We start from the raw sequence: 19,095 nt of genomic DNA, 5'->3' as shown, positions 1-19,095 counted from the left end.
TGTCTTTCCTGGCAGCACGCATTAGTCTGCAGAACTGTATTCAAATGTAAACATTCCTACCAGCCATGTCAACACAGGACACTCAGGAATTACTGAGCACTTCCAAAATCAGGGCAGCAGCAGACTGGGATGATCATTTTGTACAAGACCAGAGCAGATGTGGGCCTGTAAGCTCCATAAAACATCATTTTTCCTCACTTAAAATTAAATATGGTTTGTTATCATTTCTTCGATATTTTCATTCTATCATTGACCATATATTATATTACTACTATATTAGACTAACATTCTTTAGTGTCTATTGGGCAACATCCTTTTAAGTCTAGCAGACACTTCTGCTTATTGATTTTCAATAAATAAAATTCATTCAGTGTATTAAGTTCCATATTCTCAGAATTTATAGAGAAACTCTACGAATGGGATTCAAGCATCACCGTTCTCCTCCTGTGAGCTTACCACAGCATTTCATATTTTATACTATACACACACTTATAGCCTCTTTATCAGTTGTGAGACTCTTTCAGACACTCTTAAATTATCAAGATTAAATGGAGGCATTTTTCCAGCAGTGGGAGTTCAAGCTCAGATACTGCTGGCTAATAAGGAGAGAAAGCAGAGAAACCAGCTGTTGCAAGACACTGAACTTTTGCCTTTGAACATCCTTTACTTGATTCACAGCCAAAACCAATCATGTAGGTTTAGCAGAAGATAACAAAGTTTAGTGGGTGACAGAGAAATGGAGAATAAGCAATGTCAGTCACAGAACAGGAGCCCTCTATTCTTGTAGAAAGACCACCACCCAAATTTAAAGCACTCTTCCCGTCCTCTTTGGGATTGACTATTGATGCTCTAAAAGAAATTTCTCCTGCCCTTACAACAAGAGAAATAGGACAGACAAATGGGAGAATAGTGCATAATAAATTTGGAAAATTATGAATATTTTACATAATAAATAATATGAATTTTATTTCTCAGATTTTTTTTCCTAAACCAGTCTATTCTACAGTTAATGTCTCCTACCTTCAGGCTGTCTTGCTTAGAAATCTCTCATCATGTACTTTTCCTGCAGGAATTTTAGAGATGCAGCAGATTGTAGAGCCTATTCAAACAGTAGATTGAGTCATATCACTCCTTACTCCTTTTTTATTTCAGCAATTTAATGGTAACTTTACCAGATATTTTCCAGAAAAAATAAATCTGATGATTTCAAAGAATTCTTCATGTAATTTTGACTCTTAAAACCACTTACTAGATTTCCTGTTTTATAGCACAGTACTCTTCAGTTGTACACTATATTCTAATGACTTAATATTAGAAATAGCTAACACAGTCACCTAACAAACTCTATTTGTGATATAATAACATTATTTTATTGTATATGTTAAAATATATATTCTATGAGGATAGGATGAACATGGGAAATTTAGGAAATACAGAAACAGTAAAAATAAAAGACTATTTTATGTTATTACCATTTTAAAGGAACTGTCAGGGAGACGACTTTCATATAATGAAACAAAGATTGTATTAACTTAAATTCCTTCAACTTCCGTTCCTGCCTTTCAGACATGAAATAAATACAGACAATGCAGGAGATCTTTTCTAATTCAAAACTTAAACACACAGGCTGTGTGTTTAAGCCTGTGTATTTAAGTTTTGGTATTTGTATTTACCTGTCCACAGGGTATTTACACAAGTGCTGCTGTATGTGCACATAATGCTGTCAGCATGCACAGTGCAAGTGGGCAATGGTGTCTCTGACAAGGCAGATAAAAACCAGATAAGGCAGCTTCAAACTCCACCACAGTCCTGGCTTCTTACATTTTAACATAAATCTTCATATTCCTATCAAAGGATTCATTTGGATTTCTAAATATTTAATGATGATCTCCCACTTTTTCATTCATTGCCTTGAAAGCAGTTCACACTTCAAAAAAGGCAAGGAAATGATGTTAGTTCTACTCTGCAAATGTAAAAGCTGAGGCACAAATGAATGTTTTTTTCAACTATGGTATTTCAGGTCTCAAACTTCTTAATTAAATTATGCTGGTGTCCACCAAAATGCAGAGCCATTTCTTACATTCCCTTCTTTTCCAAGTTACCTGTGACATCAAGTGTAGAGCCTTGAAAATCAGCTGGCTCAGTCTTTCAAAACTGGGATCCACACAATGCTCTTGTACTTTAAGTGGGACTCCCTAAGAAAGGTGCCCAGGCAAAACAAAATACAAAAATGCAGTGATTGTATTATGCTAAAGGTATTTATCACTGCACAATTACACCGTGGATATACTGGGGGAAGAATAATATTGATTAAAAGAGTACTGTAAACACGCTAATGTGTCTTATCATTACAATGTGAAATGAAGAGAGGACTCAATGTTTCTGAAATTTTGTCAAAACCCATTTATTTTATAAAAATCACAGGATTCATTTAAAATCCTAACCGATAAGAATTAATCAGAAATTAACTAACTTCAACTTGATGATTCAGAAATTTACTTAAATTGTCACACACCAAATGAGTTTGCCAACATAACACCACTGAACAGGGAGAGCTTGGTTGAATAACTGTGTGTACTTCCATATGTCCAGGAGCTGAACCCTCCAACCACAGACTAAAGCTGTGCTTGCCACAATGACATTCTGCATGAAGCACTAACTAGAGGATACCTTCAAAATTATTTTCCCATTTAAAGCTAGAAAACTGCACTGACCTTCCACCAAACCAGAGATTTGTAAAGCCAGTGAGGACTTCTGGAGCTTCTTCCATACTGAGCAACACTGAGCAGCATCTGAATCCTTTTCTCCTTTAGCCTTACACAGACTTTCACAGGGTGGGTAATTACTCTTGGCTCTTCCTGTGGTAGCTGTCAGATTTGTGTTGATACTGGCCAGGTAGACACCATCTGAAGTTTTCTCTTCATCTCCCTGCCACCTACGAGGGATGTCCACTGGGATCTTCCAGATTAACTTCAGGGATCTGCCATTTTATCAGTATGGCAAAATTAATCCACCAGTAAGCTTCAGAAAATACAGTTCCCTTGAATTCCAGGTGCTGGGTTGGGATCTCTTTCCCTGATCTGCCATATCCTTTTTTTCAAATGAGTTAACAGGAATCATTATACACTAGAAATTACTTTAAATAAAGTAATTAAGGATAAAACCCCTTAACAGAAAGCAACTGAACTAGAAAACACTTGTGTAGGCTCAGCATTAAGGCTGAATGGGATTCACAGTCTATAAAGACTGAAAATGCAGCTTTACTGAAACAACTCAAACAGTGTTTCATCTTGCAATTTTGCTTTCTCACATGAAAAACTTACTGAACTCTCTGGTGGTTCAGCAGGAGATGCACTGGCCACTGGTTCCATATTTACTGTGGAGCTGCCAGGTGGCTGTTCTGGATGGAAAAGGGAGTCCAGGTCAGGATCTGAAGGACTGCAATGCAGAGGGGAACCAGGCAGACCAGGTAGAACATGGCATCATGCAGATCTAAAAACGACCTGCTGAAACAAAGGAGAACAAAGCTTTCAATATGAAAATTAACTGCCGTGGTCACTAACGTTATTTTTAAAGCATTTCCGTTGTAAACACATAGACATGCTACTGTACAGTCAATTCTAAGTAAAAGAAATAGAAATATCTTGTGTATTTTCTAATTCTACACGCAGATATGTATTATACATTGTTTTCTCTAGCTGGGAGGAATTCAGACAATACACAAATAATTAATTTTAATACAACCTAAGAAATCCTGTTCACTACTTTCCCGATTATGTAATATAGAAATCAATTTAAGCAAATTTCATCCAATTATAGAACAGAGCATCAAAAAAGCTTTAGTAAGACTGAAAAATTTGGAAGAGAAAGGAAAGTAGAATATGGAAGCAAACATTTGAACATGAAATTAATTTATTTGAGCTGGAATCTGTGCTACTAACTATCCACATAGTGTGTTGTTTTAGTTGCTGAGTGCTAGACAGAAGTAATGATAATTGCACAAAATTCAGGTGTGGTTTCAAGGGCTGTTTGAAATATCAGGCCTTATTTCATTTGGTTTTAAAATAAATGATTACAAGATAATATAAGCCATAGAAGGAATACATGTGAAATTAACACTAGTTGTCATTTTTTCTAATGAATGCATGGCATTTCCTCATCTAAATCTTCTCTAATGAAAAATAAATAAAAGCATCAGCAAATATGAATGAAGAAAGAAAATACAGGAATTAAATGAGCTCCATTTTATGAGCAGTATGGTTTCTGACAGCTCAAAACATGCATTTTGGCATTCATCTAGTAGCTGGAATCATTATCTACTTGCATTCTGTTAATTATGGGATTCTAATTACTTAAATATCAGGAAAGTCAACTCAAGCTGAGAAACAGCCCCTAAGTGAACTTTCTCTCCATGAGGCAGTTTATGTTCCTTTCTAATTTTTTCCTTTAGTATTCAGGGATGAGATAAGAGACTCAGACAGCTATGGACATAGTCCAAACCCCCTGAAATCTGTGAAAAATACCCCAAACTTTGAGCAGATTTTTGAACAAAACCTAAGAGCTCCTCTGAATCAAGAAAGAATCAACTCATGTCTCACTCAGTTTAACAGAAAAAATATTTGCAACCTCCAACAAAACCCAGATTCTGTCCTTAGTACAGACATAGGCTCATAAATGAGCACAGTTCATCTCAAGTCATGTACAAGCTAATGCTACATAAGAAAACAAAAGCCCCCAGGCTCAGAAGTGAATCACTTAATCACTTGGGCAATTGCACTTATGACTGGAAGTGTTCACTAGCAGGCCACTGGTCCATAGCCAGCGTTTCTTGGCAGTGACAATAATTCAGCATTTGGGGTTGTTTACTGGCCTGTATCCAACTGCATTTCCAGTGCACCCACAGGGGAGGGAGCCCACAGCGTGCACAGCACACAGGGGCTGCATGAGCAGCAGGGAGGCCACAGACACATTATTGAACCACCTAAGCATGAGAACGGGGCTCAGACACAGTTAACAGGATGCTGGGACTGGCACTGGGCCTGTTCTGCACACTGAAGAGGATTGCAGTTTTCAGGACTAACATTATTCCATCTTTACACAAAGAACATCTGCAAAATCACTCACACTGTGCAGTCCTGATTTGGTTTCACTGGAATGATGCTGATTTAAGAAAATAATATTACCTGTTGTACTGTAAACCCTTAAGTTATAGCAGGAATTATGAAAAAATATCTGTAATACACAAAAGAAGGAATGGGAAAATATTTCTTTCAGGGACTGGGATAAATCAAGAGCAGAGCTTGGATTTCATCACAATTACAGCTGAACAGGTAACTTCAGAAATTTCCACAGCTACCCTCTTTTTTTTTGCACACGCAAGAATGAAACATACAATGTTTCCCTAAACAGCCTTAAAATCACTCTGAACAGAATGTCAGGTAGTTCAGTAATTCAATATGAAAGCATTGACAGTTTAAAGTGCCTTCAATAAATAATGAAAAGTTGCTGCCAAATAACTTTATTCTGAAGAACAAATTTGAAAAGCACTCTCAAGAGAAGCTGGTGGTAGTTGCAGTGGCTCTCCAGAAGAGGGAGGTTTTAAACTAGGCATCTTTTCCATAGCAAAGAAAAAAAAAATCAAGTCAAACTAAAAAAAAAACCAAAACCAAACCAAAACACACCAAAAAACTCACAAACCCAAACAAGAACAAAAAACATCTCAAGGGCATGTACTGCTTTGCTATGATGATAGGAGAAAGGAAAAATCAGGACACTCCATTCAACAAAGTATTGCTCAAATTTTAAGGGTATTAAAAACCCCTTTCCAGGCAAGTCATTGAACTGTAGGAGTTTATCAAGTTGGTCAAGCATCACCTCCCTTTGATGGAGCCATGCTGGCTATTACTGATGATTTTATTGTCCTTACTGTGCCTGGAGGTTTCCAGGATTAGCTGCTCCATCATTGTTGCTACAGTTTAACTCTCAGGTCAAGAAAAAGGGATAATTATTAGTAAAATAAATGATTAAAAATAATTCAGAATGCAGCAAATAGTGTATAGACCTCATATTCTGCCTTGTCCCAGTAACCAATATTGCTGGAAACTCTTCAGACATATTTATTCAGGGCCAAAACATTTTATTAATGCAGAATAAGGGTCCTCTGTACTATCTTCACAATTCACTGCCACTACACCTAATAAAGCAAATGCTTTCCAAAATACTTAATAGATATTGCCAGCTTTGGAGAAGGAGGAAGGATAGAGCTGAGATCGTATTGGCATGGGTCATAATACTTCATTTTATGTAATTCACATGTGTAAAATGCCTTTTTCCCCCCAAACAGTTTAAGCATATTTTAAACAATCTCTTGTATTTAGTTTCTGTTTGTCGTCAAACAGCTTTGTCTTGGGGCAAGTGTATTTTAGCTGTCTGCCTATTGCTGAAATATGAGATTAGCCAATAGGTTTTTAATATATGTAAGTAATTTTAGCTCAGTCAATGGTCTGAGTACATTGCCAAGGGCAAACTGACTCCCTAGAAACAACTTTTGAGTTTTCTGGTCTTTATGGGTTGTGTCTCAACCCTGTACTCCATTTGCAAGCAAAGGAAAACCCATTCATACTCTACACATACAGGAAACACAGGCAAACGGCTTCATATTTAAGAAATTATTTTGGAAAGGATGTGCAAGAGAACTACATAATATATTTCAGGTGCTCTGATTCACTAGTCTCAGCTTTGTCTATTTTATGCTGTTCCTGGCCCAAGTGAAATAAATAAAATTTCAGCATGACTCAAATGAAAATACAGGTTTTATAGACTGAGCATTCCAAGTATTTCAACTCTCTATAAAATAAATTTATTGTTGCTGGAGTCCAGGGGATATTTACCAGGCAAAAAAGATTTATGACTACTGTGATTTAAAATCCATCCACAAAGGGATCATTTCTCTGATTGAAAGGGATCAGAACTGCAGTTTTTATGTTTCAAATCTGAATTTCTCTGAATCATCAAGATGAATATATTCAGCCCTCTCATATCCACATCCAGTTCAACTTACCAGTCTTCTGCAAAAATCACTCATCATATTTGACATTATAATGAGGTTCATGTCCTCTTCACATCATCTCACTGGCTATCTACAGATTCCATTAAAATAAGCTGTTCTCACACATAGCCTCAAACTTAAGCTGCCCTTGCTTCTGTCTGGATGCATTTCTGAGGACCACCTGTTGTTCTTTTATGTCATGCTTGTCCTCATACATTTTTTTTAGAGAATTCCTCAAATACAGAATGTTCTCCTAACCTTAGGTGACACATAACCAGACCTCTCTCCACAAAAGTTCATATAAAATTGTGTTCATCTGTCTCTTTAGGTTTTTACTAGAAGTTTAGGAGAGCTGTGTAGCTCTCAGGACATTCATGTTGTTTCCTTAAGTAAATCCTAATCAGGACTGATTTTTCCATTTAGCCCTGACTTCAGTTATTCCTTATGTTGCCACTTCCTCCTGATGCTCATAAACACAGCCTGTGACCCTTTCAGTGTGGTTATTCCCTGTCCATTTATTTTTATAAAAGCTCACACATGTCCAACTAACCAGCAACCACAGCTTTATGCTGTATTAAGCTCTCCAGGGACTGCAATGAAATCATTAGCATTAGAATGGTAAGGAGTATTGGAGCTAAAATTATACAATATTACTCAAGGCAAATTTCCTCCCTCCAGTGATTACACTGCTTTCTCTCAAACAAGAGATCCATCTGATTAACATTATATATTATAAATTTAAGGAAGTAGGTTCACGAGGTAAACAAAATGCAGAAGTCAGGACAACATGTGTCTTAGTAAGAGCTATTTGGTGATCTCAAACATTTTTTTCTTTTTTTTTTGCAAAAAAACAGGGCATGAAAAGTATCCTTTGCTTTTCAAAATTAGGTAGATATTCTGATGTATATTGTTTAATAAATGATTTACTCTCTAAAAAACATTTGTACTGCTACACAGACAAAAACAACTGATAAACGTTTTTAAAGTGTTTATGTTTTTCAAGTGCAGTTGATGCAAACTAATTGCTGATCAATTTGCTTTTTAGATTACAGGAGTATTTCATGTTATTTTCAAAGATTTAAAGTATCTCTTTTGAACTCACCTTATATCAGGACCACCAGGTACATTATTCAGGTTATAATATCCATAATGATTTAGTATTTTAACCACAACCATTGGAGCCAAAGATTGGGCAGGCTTGGTAAATAAAGCGTTGGTACCAAAAACCATAGAGGAAAGTGGTAATCTAAAATATTTGGGGAAAAACAATATTAATGCACAACACAAACTTATCAGTGTATTAATTACAATCATGACTTTAAAAAGCTTGAAATCCTGTTAATATGCAAATGGTAAATGTAATGATCCTTGCATTTATCTATTTCACACATTATAGCAAACAGATTTACTGTCATAAGGAAATTTCAATTTATTTGGAAATTAAAGGTTACAAACCTCTGTGTGGTGTGTGTATGTGTATATACATAAATATATATATACACATAAATACACAGACACAGCTGGGCCCCAATTCCAAAGTGACTCATACTTAAATTCAACTTTGTGCACTTTGAGTAATTATTGAAGTTAAATTAGACTGAACAGTGCATGGAGAATTAATTACAACTGAAGATTTTGCATGCATAGGCCAGAAAAATGAGGCATTTTTTTCCTCATGAAAGCAACAGATCTTGTCTTTAAGGGGCAAGGTCTTTAACAGGATTGAATCTACACTTACATAACAATTGATGGAACCAACGGGAAGTTATGTGCACTTTGATAAAAATCCAAAAGATCAATGAGTTGCAATATGCTATTCTGCAGCAGTTTTTATTACTTTTATTTCAGGGAGATAAAGGAACAAGTTAGACTTTGAAATCTGCACTTTACCTAGCATAGGTAAAGCTTTCTTAACACCTTCTTCATCTTGAAAAGGCCTTATTCAGAAAATTCCACACATGATTATAGATGTATCTGGTTACAATGTAATTCAACTGAAGCTAACAAAAATAAAGCCACAAAAATTGGATGAACTTGGCTTATACTATAGTATAAGAAAAAAGAGAAATTACCTAATAATCTGTTTAAAGGACTCTGCTGAAGTAAATGCAGGAAACTTTACTCAAGTTCTGATCTTCACTTATGCTAAGTGAAGTTACTCTCACAAAAAGTACTTCTGTATCAGGGATCCCAGATCATTTACTGTCTTTACTTTGACATAATTTATTACCAAAGAGTAACAAGGCAAACAGCATGTTTAAGAAAATGTAATGACTGACCTCCTCTTGTGCTTTATGAAATCTGCGTCAACAATATCTGCCAAAGGCAAATTGAACAAGCTAAATGAAGCCTGCACAATTACCCTACAGAAAAACAAAACATTGAAGATGTTCATAGTTCTTATATTCACTTCATAATGAAATTGTAACTGACATTCTAGCACAAACACACCAACACTGACATTTGGCAAGCACACAGAGCTGAGATGTTCTTTAAAATGTGGTGATCTATCTGAAAGCATCACCAGATCTGTGCTTAGCTGAGAATTAGAAATCAATATGCAAACCTAAAAGTGGGGGGGTTCTTTTTTTTTTTTTTCTTTTTTTGCGGGATATTGGTGTAAAAGGTCGTGAATACTTTGACAATAAATTTACATTATCAGTAAATGTCAGTTAAAACGATCAGGAGAAAAGAAACACCTCATAAAAAGGGGAAACTGAAAATTTGCCCTTGAAATCTGGAAAAGACATGACCACATGGAAGATAAACTTCAAGGTGGAAGAATTAGACTAGAAAGAATATTTTGCATGCATCCCTATACCTGTATTTATAGTGTATATAGATGTATATAGATATACATTTAAACACACACATACAAAGCTGATTCTTAATAAATAGCCAAACAAAACAAGAAACTCAAATATTGCAATTTCTGTGTGTTATTAAATTTTGGGTGTGATGAGCTTTTACTAACAAGGTACTTTGAACAACTAGCACTTTAAACATACAGTCTTTAGGTACCTCAGAATTTTGTCTTGGAGAAATCAAAACACATCTTCATCATTTAAAACATGCAGATAACGAAATTCAATTTACTGTTCACACAATTCAATGTTAGAGTAGCCCATGACTTCAATACTGAAAATAAGAATGAAAACAGGGTGGGGAGGGAAAGATGAAGAAAAGGAGGGCAGGAAGGAACATGAAGAAAGACAACAATCAAAGAGAACGTGAAGAAATAAAAACAAAATGCTGTAACAATGTTCTGATACAAACAGCTCTTCATCTTGAAGTAAGGTTTTCCATGTATCATGATATACTTATGTGAAAATGCTACTGCTTGGCATCTTTACACTGAGCACCAGTGGAAATGGGACCCAGTGCTGCTCACCCAACAGACACCTGAGTTACCCATATTTGCCACCAGTGCAGCACACCAGAGTTCCTGCAACACTGGGTGCGGTCTGAACCTTCCTAGTAAACTCTCCCTGGGGAGTTCCTCTGCTCAGTCTATGGAAAACAGGAGATTCTCCTTCCCTTGCATCTCAGGTTAAAGTAACTGGAGGCATGTGCCTGCAAACCGTAATTGCTGTTTGCATTTTAGGCTTTTTTTTAATTTCAAGAAGAAGTTAAAAGCTGAAACAGAATAAAATTAAAGTTGGGAAAAAAAAAAAGCTGTAACTGGAGTTTCAACTTTTCTGATAAGTGAAATAGAATGAAAACCATGAAAACAGGCAGAATCTTCATGGTAATAAAAGCAAGTGTCTGCTCTGTTAGAAGTATTACAGCTGTGTCTATGAACAGGGGAGTGGTTTACTTACATGTTTGTTGTGACATAAAATGCCAGCAGAGAATAGTGTTCTTGCCCTAGAAGACACATGACAGCAGCAGCTACTCCTTCATAGTAAAAGGAAAACAAGATGATTCTGTAATAACCAAACTTCTTCAACAAAGTATGACTGAGAAGAACAAGGCACTGAAAAGATAATATATACATATATAGGATGAAAAGATACAGTGCAGTGTCTCAGCATTAGAAGAGCTATAAAACACATACCTAATGTAATTAACACCCTTAAAAAAAACCCCAAACAACAACCCTAAGAAGTTCCACAAAACAAAAAAATAGAAATTGAACAAAGACAACCCTCTATGGTTCAGTCTATGCTACCTGTACAAGGTACACTCTCCTTTCACTCAAAAACTAGCCACTGAGAACTGCTATATCCTGAGGGAAACACTTGTTTCCCACAATGCCTAACTATAATTTAATACCCATGATCTTTACTTTAGATATTCATTTAAAGTATTAGCTTTGCAGTATAACTGTAAATCAAGCATCTTGCCATTTAACTGCTGACAAGATGTATTTTCAGTAATTGCTTTTTCATTAATATTACTGTTTTCATTTACATTTATAGAAATCAAGCATGATTTTCAAGTTGGCAAAGCAAGCTCACCAGGACAGCTTTAACTAAGCAAGTTAGAGGCTTTACCAGCAAGCAGAGGAAGGCAGAGGCCAGTGCTTGTGCATGGCCGAGTTTTAATTTTGCCAATCTTAGCAAGGGGTAGATTCTGAGAATCTAGTGAATGATATTAAGTGCTGATTATAGTATGAACAAAATTTAAGTTCTTCACATTGTTCCTCACTTTCCACTTTCAATAGGACATTCTGTAATGAATTATGTTCTTTTTATTATATGGGCCTTTGTCACCATCTACATGTACATGGTCCTCATCTCTGTCACAAATATGCAAACTCTATAAAGATCCAAATTTTCTCCTTTCTTCTGTGCTACAGAGATGAACTGTGTAATATTCAGATGAAGAACAGGAAAGAATTTTCCTTGGACAACTGTTCTCACACTGAACTGCTTTAACATAACAAATAAAACCAGGATGCTATGGTCAGACAAAGATTACCATGGCAAATGCTATTGTAGGAAAGCTCAAGATTTCTATTTGATCAGGGAGGTAAAACAAATCTGGAAAGCTGGTATAAGAAAAACATCTTGTTATAAGAAATTCACAATATACTCCTCCCCCTGGCTGTTTTCAGGGATTTTGCTGAAAAGTGCCTCCACTAGAAATACTAAAGGATCATGTAATGCCTGCTATTGTAAACACCATGTTCCTGTCTCCCTGTAATTGCAAAATAACCCTGTCTCAGGAAGTACTTATGACTTAGAAAATTCCTCACTACTTGCACATCTCTACGACTGTGTGTTTGAAAGAAAAATACTAACAATGATGCAAATTCAAAGCTGTTTGTCTGTGTTACAGCAATGCTTTCCTTGTGGGCAGATTGTATTCCTCATATCCACTACTAGAAGGAAGCTACGTCAGAAGCTGAATTCCAGTTTCGTACAGGCCACTGAAGCAGAGTTCATAAAAAGGAGGTTTATTTTACAAGGGTAGGGTGTTTTTCCAGTAAGTGAAGTTCAGGACATCGCCATCAGAGAATTCTCTTATTGTATCTTGAGCTCAAAGGGACAAAACCTGAGAAAAATAAGGTCACAGCAAACCCTCTACGGTTCAGTGACCTTCCAGACAAAGAGTCTCTGGGGAGCAGAGAGAGACGCATTTTCTGAAAGATTGCTCTTTTCACACTGTCACACTGATTATATCAATAAAACTGATTGCTATATATTAAGTGTAAAATTATTTAAGCTCTCCTAACTTCTGTAGCTTCTGATTTATTTCCAAAGTTCATTATCTAATTGTCTGAGGTACAGGAGAAAACCTCAAAACTATTAAACCTGTGATAAGGACAGAAGTTGAAATTGTAGATAGTAAGGAGTTATGGAACAGAAGGTGTGTTCAGGATCTGTATGTTTTATATGCAAATGCAAAAATGGGAACTGAAATTGAGCTGGTAATTCCAGTTGCACTTTCATTTATCTTCTTATAAATATTACTTATCAAAACCTATTACAATTTAATGAATATAACAGCCTGATTTTGAAAATCCTGAATACCATCAGCACCTATGAAGAATGTCAGGATACTCATATTTTGAGTATCCTAACTTTCAACATCCAACAAGTAAACACAGAGAAAGGTTTTAAAGATCTAGAGAAAAAGGTTGGAAGGCAGTGAACAGAGAAATTTTTTATTTACTGCAGACAAGCATGGTCACATTCTGTGGGATATACTTTTGATACTTTTCTTGTTCTCACACATTACTCTTCTGGGTTGTCTTTCTCTTTTCAGTTCATTACTCCTCTCCTTCTCCCTGCCTGGGCTCTCTTCCCCATAAATACTGCTGACCAAGACACCAAACAGCAATAAATGTGAATGTATTATTCTCCAAAATATTCTCCAAAAGCAGCTATTTAAGAGTTTTGTTTGGTTTCCATGACTGACATACCACATACTTTAACAATGTTTTTCATACTTTATATTTTTTTCTGGTATTTTGCTCGGTTTATTTCAGAAACTTCCTGAAGAAGAGCTTAGTCTTTCATTTGTAATACACAGTATTAGAAAACAGAACAAAAAAGAACTCAGAATTCTGTAAATTTGGCTTTTAGTAACGTTTGATCTTGGCCGTGTTTTTCATTCCTTTATGCTTAGGTATTATAAGAACTGGAGGACACAAAACATTCATTCCTTGCCTACTCATTTCTCACATAGTTTTAAACAGATATTCTACCAGTCTATCTGCTCTCTCTACCTCTCACAGCCTGCACAGAGGTACTTTCTTCTTGCAGAGTACTGGGGTGTGAGATTTAGTACTCATTTTGGCCAATGCCTTATGCCAAATACAGCAGTTTTTCACCTGTTAAATGGATACTGTGAACTACTAAAACACCAAGTGTTCATATTTAGAAGTACAAAAGTATGACTGCCTACCTGAGGACAAATAAAACCTGCTCCATACATGATACTTCTTACTGAGGAAGACAGGACATCCTTAGGAATAAGATTATCCGCAAAGATCATCATGAAATTGTTGTAGAAGGCTAGGTGGAAGACTTGGAAGAAGTTCATTGTTACAAAACATAGAAAGTTCTTCTCCGTCATGATCTGTTTCGTCAATGAAACTACTGAGGCCAAGGAGAAAGCTCCATTGCTGCTTTCCCGACTAGCATCCTCTGCATGAACTTCTCTCTGCTCATACTGACTTGTGCTGTATTTACCCGTGCAGCACATACAAGCCGTCGCCAGCACCGCGATCAGAACGGTGAAAGCCTGGAAATAAGCGAAGTTCTCCATATTATCCGACACGAGCCCGCAGAAGAGAACGCTGGTGGAGCCGAGCAGCGTCGCCACCTGGTTGTACTTGATGAGGCGGAGGCGGCTGTCGTGGCGGGGGGAGCCCTCGGCGAAGAGCGCGCACTGCGCCAGCAGCACGAAGGTGAGCAGGCCGTCGAAGGCGCACAGCGCCACGGCCAGGTGCAGCCCGCTGAGCCAGTCGCCGTCCTGGTAGCGCCGCCAGGGGAACCAGGGCAGCAGGAAGGCCAGGCCGTACAGCGGGGCCCCGTACAGGATGGAGAACTGGCGCCTGGCGCAGCACCGCAGCCTCGAGGTGTCCTGGATGTAGCCGAAGAGGGGATCGTTGATGGCGTTCCAGACCATGAACACAACCTGCCACACACAAGGGAATCTGTCACCACTGTCATTCTTCTGCACAGGTTACACAAACGCAACGTATTTATTTAAAATAAACCTCTACTTGGAAATAAATATAGAGAAAAGCTACACAGGGAAAGCTACAGAGGAATAAATACATTAAAAAGTTACTCAGGTCAAAACAGACTCTAAAACGAATCCTTATCGGTATTCATAGAAATTTTGAAAAAATAAGATGAATAAGTAGGTAGGTGGCCAACTACACGTGAAATAAACTCTCAGACTCCACTCTTCAAAACCTGATATATCTGGGCTTTCATCCAGCAAAGCTCAGATATTATTCTCATAGCAAGTTAATTCAAAACATGAGCTGGCCCATTACTTTCAGGAGACCATTTACAACAAGAGTTACTCACGTGGATAATGACTTGCAGGATAAATGCAGTATTTAAGTACTTAAACAGTTCATAGAAAAGCACTAATGTCAAACTTATCCACGGAGCTGAGGTGCAAGATCAGTTTAGAAAATTACCTCAAGCTATCAAACGTAAAAATCTTTTCAGCAATTAAGTCTGGAGATTTTTACTGTATAGACTGTAAACAATGTGCTTTATGTGAAATTTCTGTTGCTTATGGATTAACTAAAGTCAAATAATATTTATTGTTAATTAATTGCAAGGATTCCAAAATTAATCTGTCATTAAAAGAATCACTTTGTTGTAATAACACTGACACATAGCACAACATGGTAATCAAAATATTCCATTGTACAGTACCTGTGCTGTGTGAAATGCAGATTCTGAAATTTTGTATCGGTTTAGGAAAAGCTTAACGTAGTAGAAATTAAAAATGCTGTTCATCATTCCAGCACCTAAGGTAGTCATGGAATATGCCAGCGCATTAGCATGAATTCCCCAAAGAATCTTCATCTTCCAGGAGTACAGCTCTCTTCTTCCTCAAGTTACAAAAGAGAATTACAACAATTAGTAGAATAATTTTCCAAATTAAAATAACATGGGGGATTTGCTTGTTTCAGAGGTGCAGAAATGAATTACTGGAGGAAAATTTTCCCATTCTTCCTTTTTTTCTTTAATCAGAAACACATTTTACTAAGTTATGACACTGAGCACAAAAGAATAAGTTATTAGGTGACATTTCTAAATATTATCAGTACTTAAAAGTCAATGGAACAAGTAGACAAAAATTTGAAAGAAACCCTTCCTAACTGATGTATAGGCTCCACTTAAAAACCTGCTCCTGCAAACATTCACCTTGGTGCAAAGTTCAAAGTAATTGCATACATTTTAAATCTTTCTTGCTAGCTATATATTCTTAAAATTATGGACTGTGTTGGAATGAAGTGACTCAACTCCTTATGTATTCCAATGCTATGAATGTCAAACACAGCATGCACATAGGGGAATATTTCTTTCAAAACAAATACCAAGTTTTGCCCTTCTGTTTTAAAATACTGATTGTTAAGAAGCCATGAAAGCAGTATTTTCACCTAATAAACCATAGAACAATTAAAACACCTTTAAATTAACATTTTCACAGTATGAAGACTGCATGTACATAAAATGTAGGACGCAGCATACACAGCATTTTATGTATGCCCAAAAAAGAGATGCAGCCCAAGAATACAGATTTCTTTACCAATCAGATATTCAGGTAATTTTTAAGATGCTGATCTTTCCCATCAATTACCTTGGCATGTTTTGTGTAAACTATGCCATGAAAAGAGCCAGCTCCAGGGAACCTCTACCTTTTAAAGCTGTTTAATAGCTACCTAAAAGTAGCCCTTGCCTCCATAAGCTTGATTCCATAAGCCAAACACATAAGTACTCCTAGGTATCTGTTTTTAACTGAGGCTTTATTCATTTTTACATCTGTTGAAGGAACCTATTAATTTTGATACCTCAAGTTCAAATTTCAGCCTCACTATGCAGAGCGTTACAACCTGCTTTATGTCAATAGTTCACACTTTGCTCCTCTGCATATTAACAATTTTTCCCTAAATGCAATTTTCACATATCCATCAAAATACCTAGTTTGAATATCTGCTTGATCAGCAGCTCTACAAGCAGCTCCCTGAACTCATAAAAATAACCATGGAAGGAACAGGAAATGAAAGCCAAGGCTGTTTCCAGCCTTCCTGTGGTTTACAAGGCGGCTGAAGAGAGGCGGCTGTGCAGGAAGGGAGGAACTTCAGAATCACCAGGCAAGGACCACACAAAAGCCACAAATCAGGTAGGGCCTGAGGAAGATGGAACAGGCAGCTTTTCCATCGCCCAAACATGGAAAATGAACTCTTGAGGAGCAAATAAAGTGTGGATGCACTTTTGCATATATATGTAAGATGCTGTGATATGAAACATGATGCAGAGAGTAGGTAACTTCATTCCATAGCTAAGAAAAAAAATCAAGCTGACAAACAGCCAGAACCCTTGAATTCGTTTCATTAAAGCCAAATTATTTCTAAGAATATGACTGATTTTTAAAATATTTAAGACTGACCATGATGTATATCTTCAAACTTATTTTTCTACATTTACAAAGACAATACCATTTTCAGGAGATGAAATTTCTGTAGCAAGTTTGGTTTCACAATCTTTTACTGAGAAAACTAAAATGAAGAAAAAGACTATTGAAAAGATGTATAATTGAAATGTTTCTTTTTAAAAATAAGTTTGATATTAATATGAAAGTCATTACAATGTCATAAGCAAGTGTCACCTTTGCTTCTTCAAGCCTTCACAAATATACTTACTGAAATTATTTATATAGTGGGTATTAGGGCTTTTGGAAAGGTGGACATTTCACCTCTATTGCTACTTGGAGCATCCTGCACAGGTCTTCAAAATGAAGAACTGGAAGACTTTCTTTCAAATTCCACAAGCACCAAGAATAAAAGTGCTTCACACTAACATTACCAGCAGTCATTTCTTAATTGTTTGACTCGATTCCTTCCGACACAAACAAAAATAGTCCCCTCAGTTTCAGAAAATTTGAAAGATATTTGAAATTTCTTCAACAAAAATCTTCTAACAATGCAGAAACTAGTCTCTAGTAGCATGACTAATTGTAATATGCAGGATCTGACACAACTCTACCCTAATTGGTACATCTGGTCCCGCACCTTGTTTATGAAATAGGTTCAATTAGAAGTTGAGGTACCACACTTCCTTCTCCAGATGTTCCCTTTAATAGCACTACAATGAAATCATGCATGAGCATCCCCTCCCTCTTCTTAATAGCCAGCCTTTATATTGAGAAGGTTAAAGCACAGGTGCACATTTTGTGACTCACAGAAGGCAAATCGGTTTCAGAAATTTCCAGTGGTTACAACTGCGTTAATACTCAGAGGCCGAAAGAACAGGCTGTTCGGGCCAGTGAGATGCAGTGTGACATTACCTGCGTTTCTCCCAGAGCAGGGTAACAATTGCTAAAAGAAATTAGAGCAGGAGACTAAAGAAGAAAAGTGAATTCCGAGAGATAATAGCAAACGTTGCCTGAGGCGCGCTGGCTGACATCCTGCTCTGCCGTTCTGGGTCCCAAACCGCTGTGCAATGCTCACAGCCCTGACAGACTGGTTGGACACTCTAGGATCTTCCTCATCCTTCTAACGTGACTGGCACCACATTAACACGGAAGCCAGAATAAACGTGCTGCTAGTCCCGAGGGGTAGCACTAAGGGGAAATGCTCAGCGGGTGCTCACAGAGGCCGGTGCCCGCTCCGGGAGCGCTGTGGGGCTGCGCTCCTGGGGGCGCGGGCAGCTCGCAGGACTGCCCTTTGAAAGGGCTCGTCTGTAAGAATGGGCAAGTTCCGCTCGTTTTCCTCAGCAGGTCCCCGGACAGGAAACACGGCTCCCTCCGCTTTGTGCGGAAAAGAGGCGAGGGCGAGCGGCGGCCGCTCGAGCGAGGTGCGGGGATGGAGCCAGCCCTTTTGGTACTGCGGACTCCCCGCTCCGCCCTCCCCTCCCGCACTCGGGCGGAGGGGCGGCCCGCACCTGGACGCCACGCCGGATCCCTCCTCACGCTCTTCCCTCAGCGCTCCCAACGCGGGGCAACTACGAGCCCCGGCTTTCCCTACGCCAAGTCGCACTGTCCCACTCCGGGCTGTACCAGCCCTGCTCCGCCGCAAGCCGCAGCCGATATCCCTCAGCAGCCGCTCCCCGCCATCGACACCCCCGAGCGCCGGCGACCACCGCCCCTTCCAGAGGCACCGACCCACCTCTTCTGACGGGAGGCTGCGCACCGCGGGGCGGGGCAGCCGCCCCGGGCCCGCCCTCTCTTCGCTCTCATTGGCCGTCTGATGTGAATTCGCCTTGTGATTGGTGCGTCCTCCTTTCGATCTGTGAGACGGGCGGCTCCTCATTGGCGGCCGGCCGGCGAGGCGAGGCGAGGGTGCCGTGTTTGAATCGCGGGAGGCGGGGGGCGGGCGGTGGCAGCAGCTGCCACGTTGCCGCCGG

The 19,095-nt window shown here is 38.3% G+C and overlaps 1 protein-coding gene across 7 annotated transcripts; it reads right to left on the bottom strand.

Moving 5' to 3' along the window:
* Window positions 1-2,377: 2,377 nt before the first annotated feature.
* Window positions 2,378-19,050, bottom strand: LOC134559641 (transmembrane protein 180-like). Of its 7 annotated transcripts, XR_010082562.1 has the most exons (8): window positions 18,858-19,050; window positions 15,400-15,574; window positions 13,904-14,638; window positions 10,870-11,024; window positions 9,328-9,411; window positions 8,151-8,294; window positions 3,324-3,506; window positions 2,378-2,980 (listed from the first exon to the last, which is right to left on the bottom strand). XR_010082562.1 is itself a non-coding variant. In XM_063414595.1 (7 exons), exons 1-7 carry the CDS (start codon window positions 18,926-18,928, stop codon window positions 3,374-3,376), a joined length of 1,497 nt encoding a protein of 498 aa, XP_063270665.1. In that variant the 5' UTR covers window positions 18,929-19,050; the 3' UTR covers window positions 2,378-3,373. The 7 variants fall into 7 exon arrangements, 6 of the variants coding, with proteins under 6 accessions (XP_063270665.1, XP_063270666.1, XP_063270669.1 ...); XM_063414595.1 differs by having other exon boundaries at window positions 2,378-3,506; XM_063414596.1 differs by having other exon boundaries at window positions 2,378-3,503.
* Between the last annotated feature and the right edge of the window lie 45 nt (window positions 19,051-19,095).

This window comes from Prinia subflava, chromosome 17 (assembly GCF_021018805.1).
Source record: "Prinia subflava isolate CZ2003 ecotype Zambia chromosome 17, Cam_Psub_1.2, whole genome shotgun sequence".
NCBI lineage: Eukaryota > Metazoa > Chordata > Aves > Passeriformes > Cisticolidae > Prinia > Prinia subflava.
Note: the sequence above shows the minus strand (reverse complement) of the source record. Positions and strands in the feature narration are given on the sequence as shown.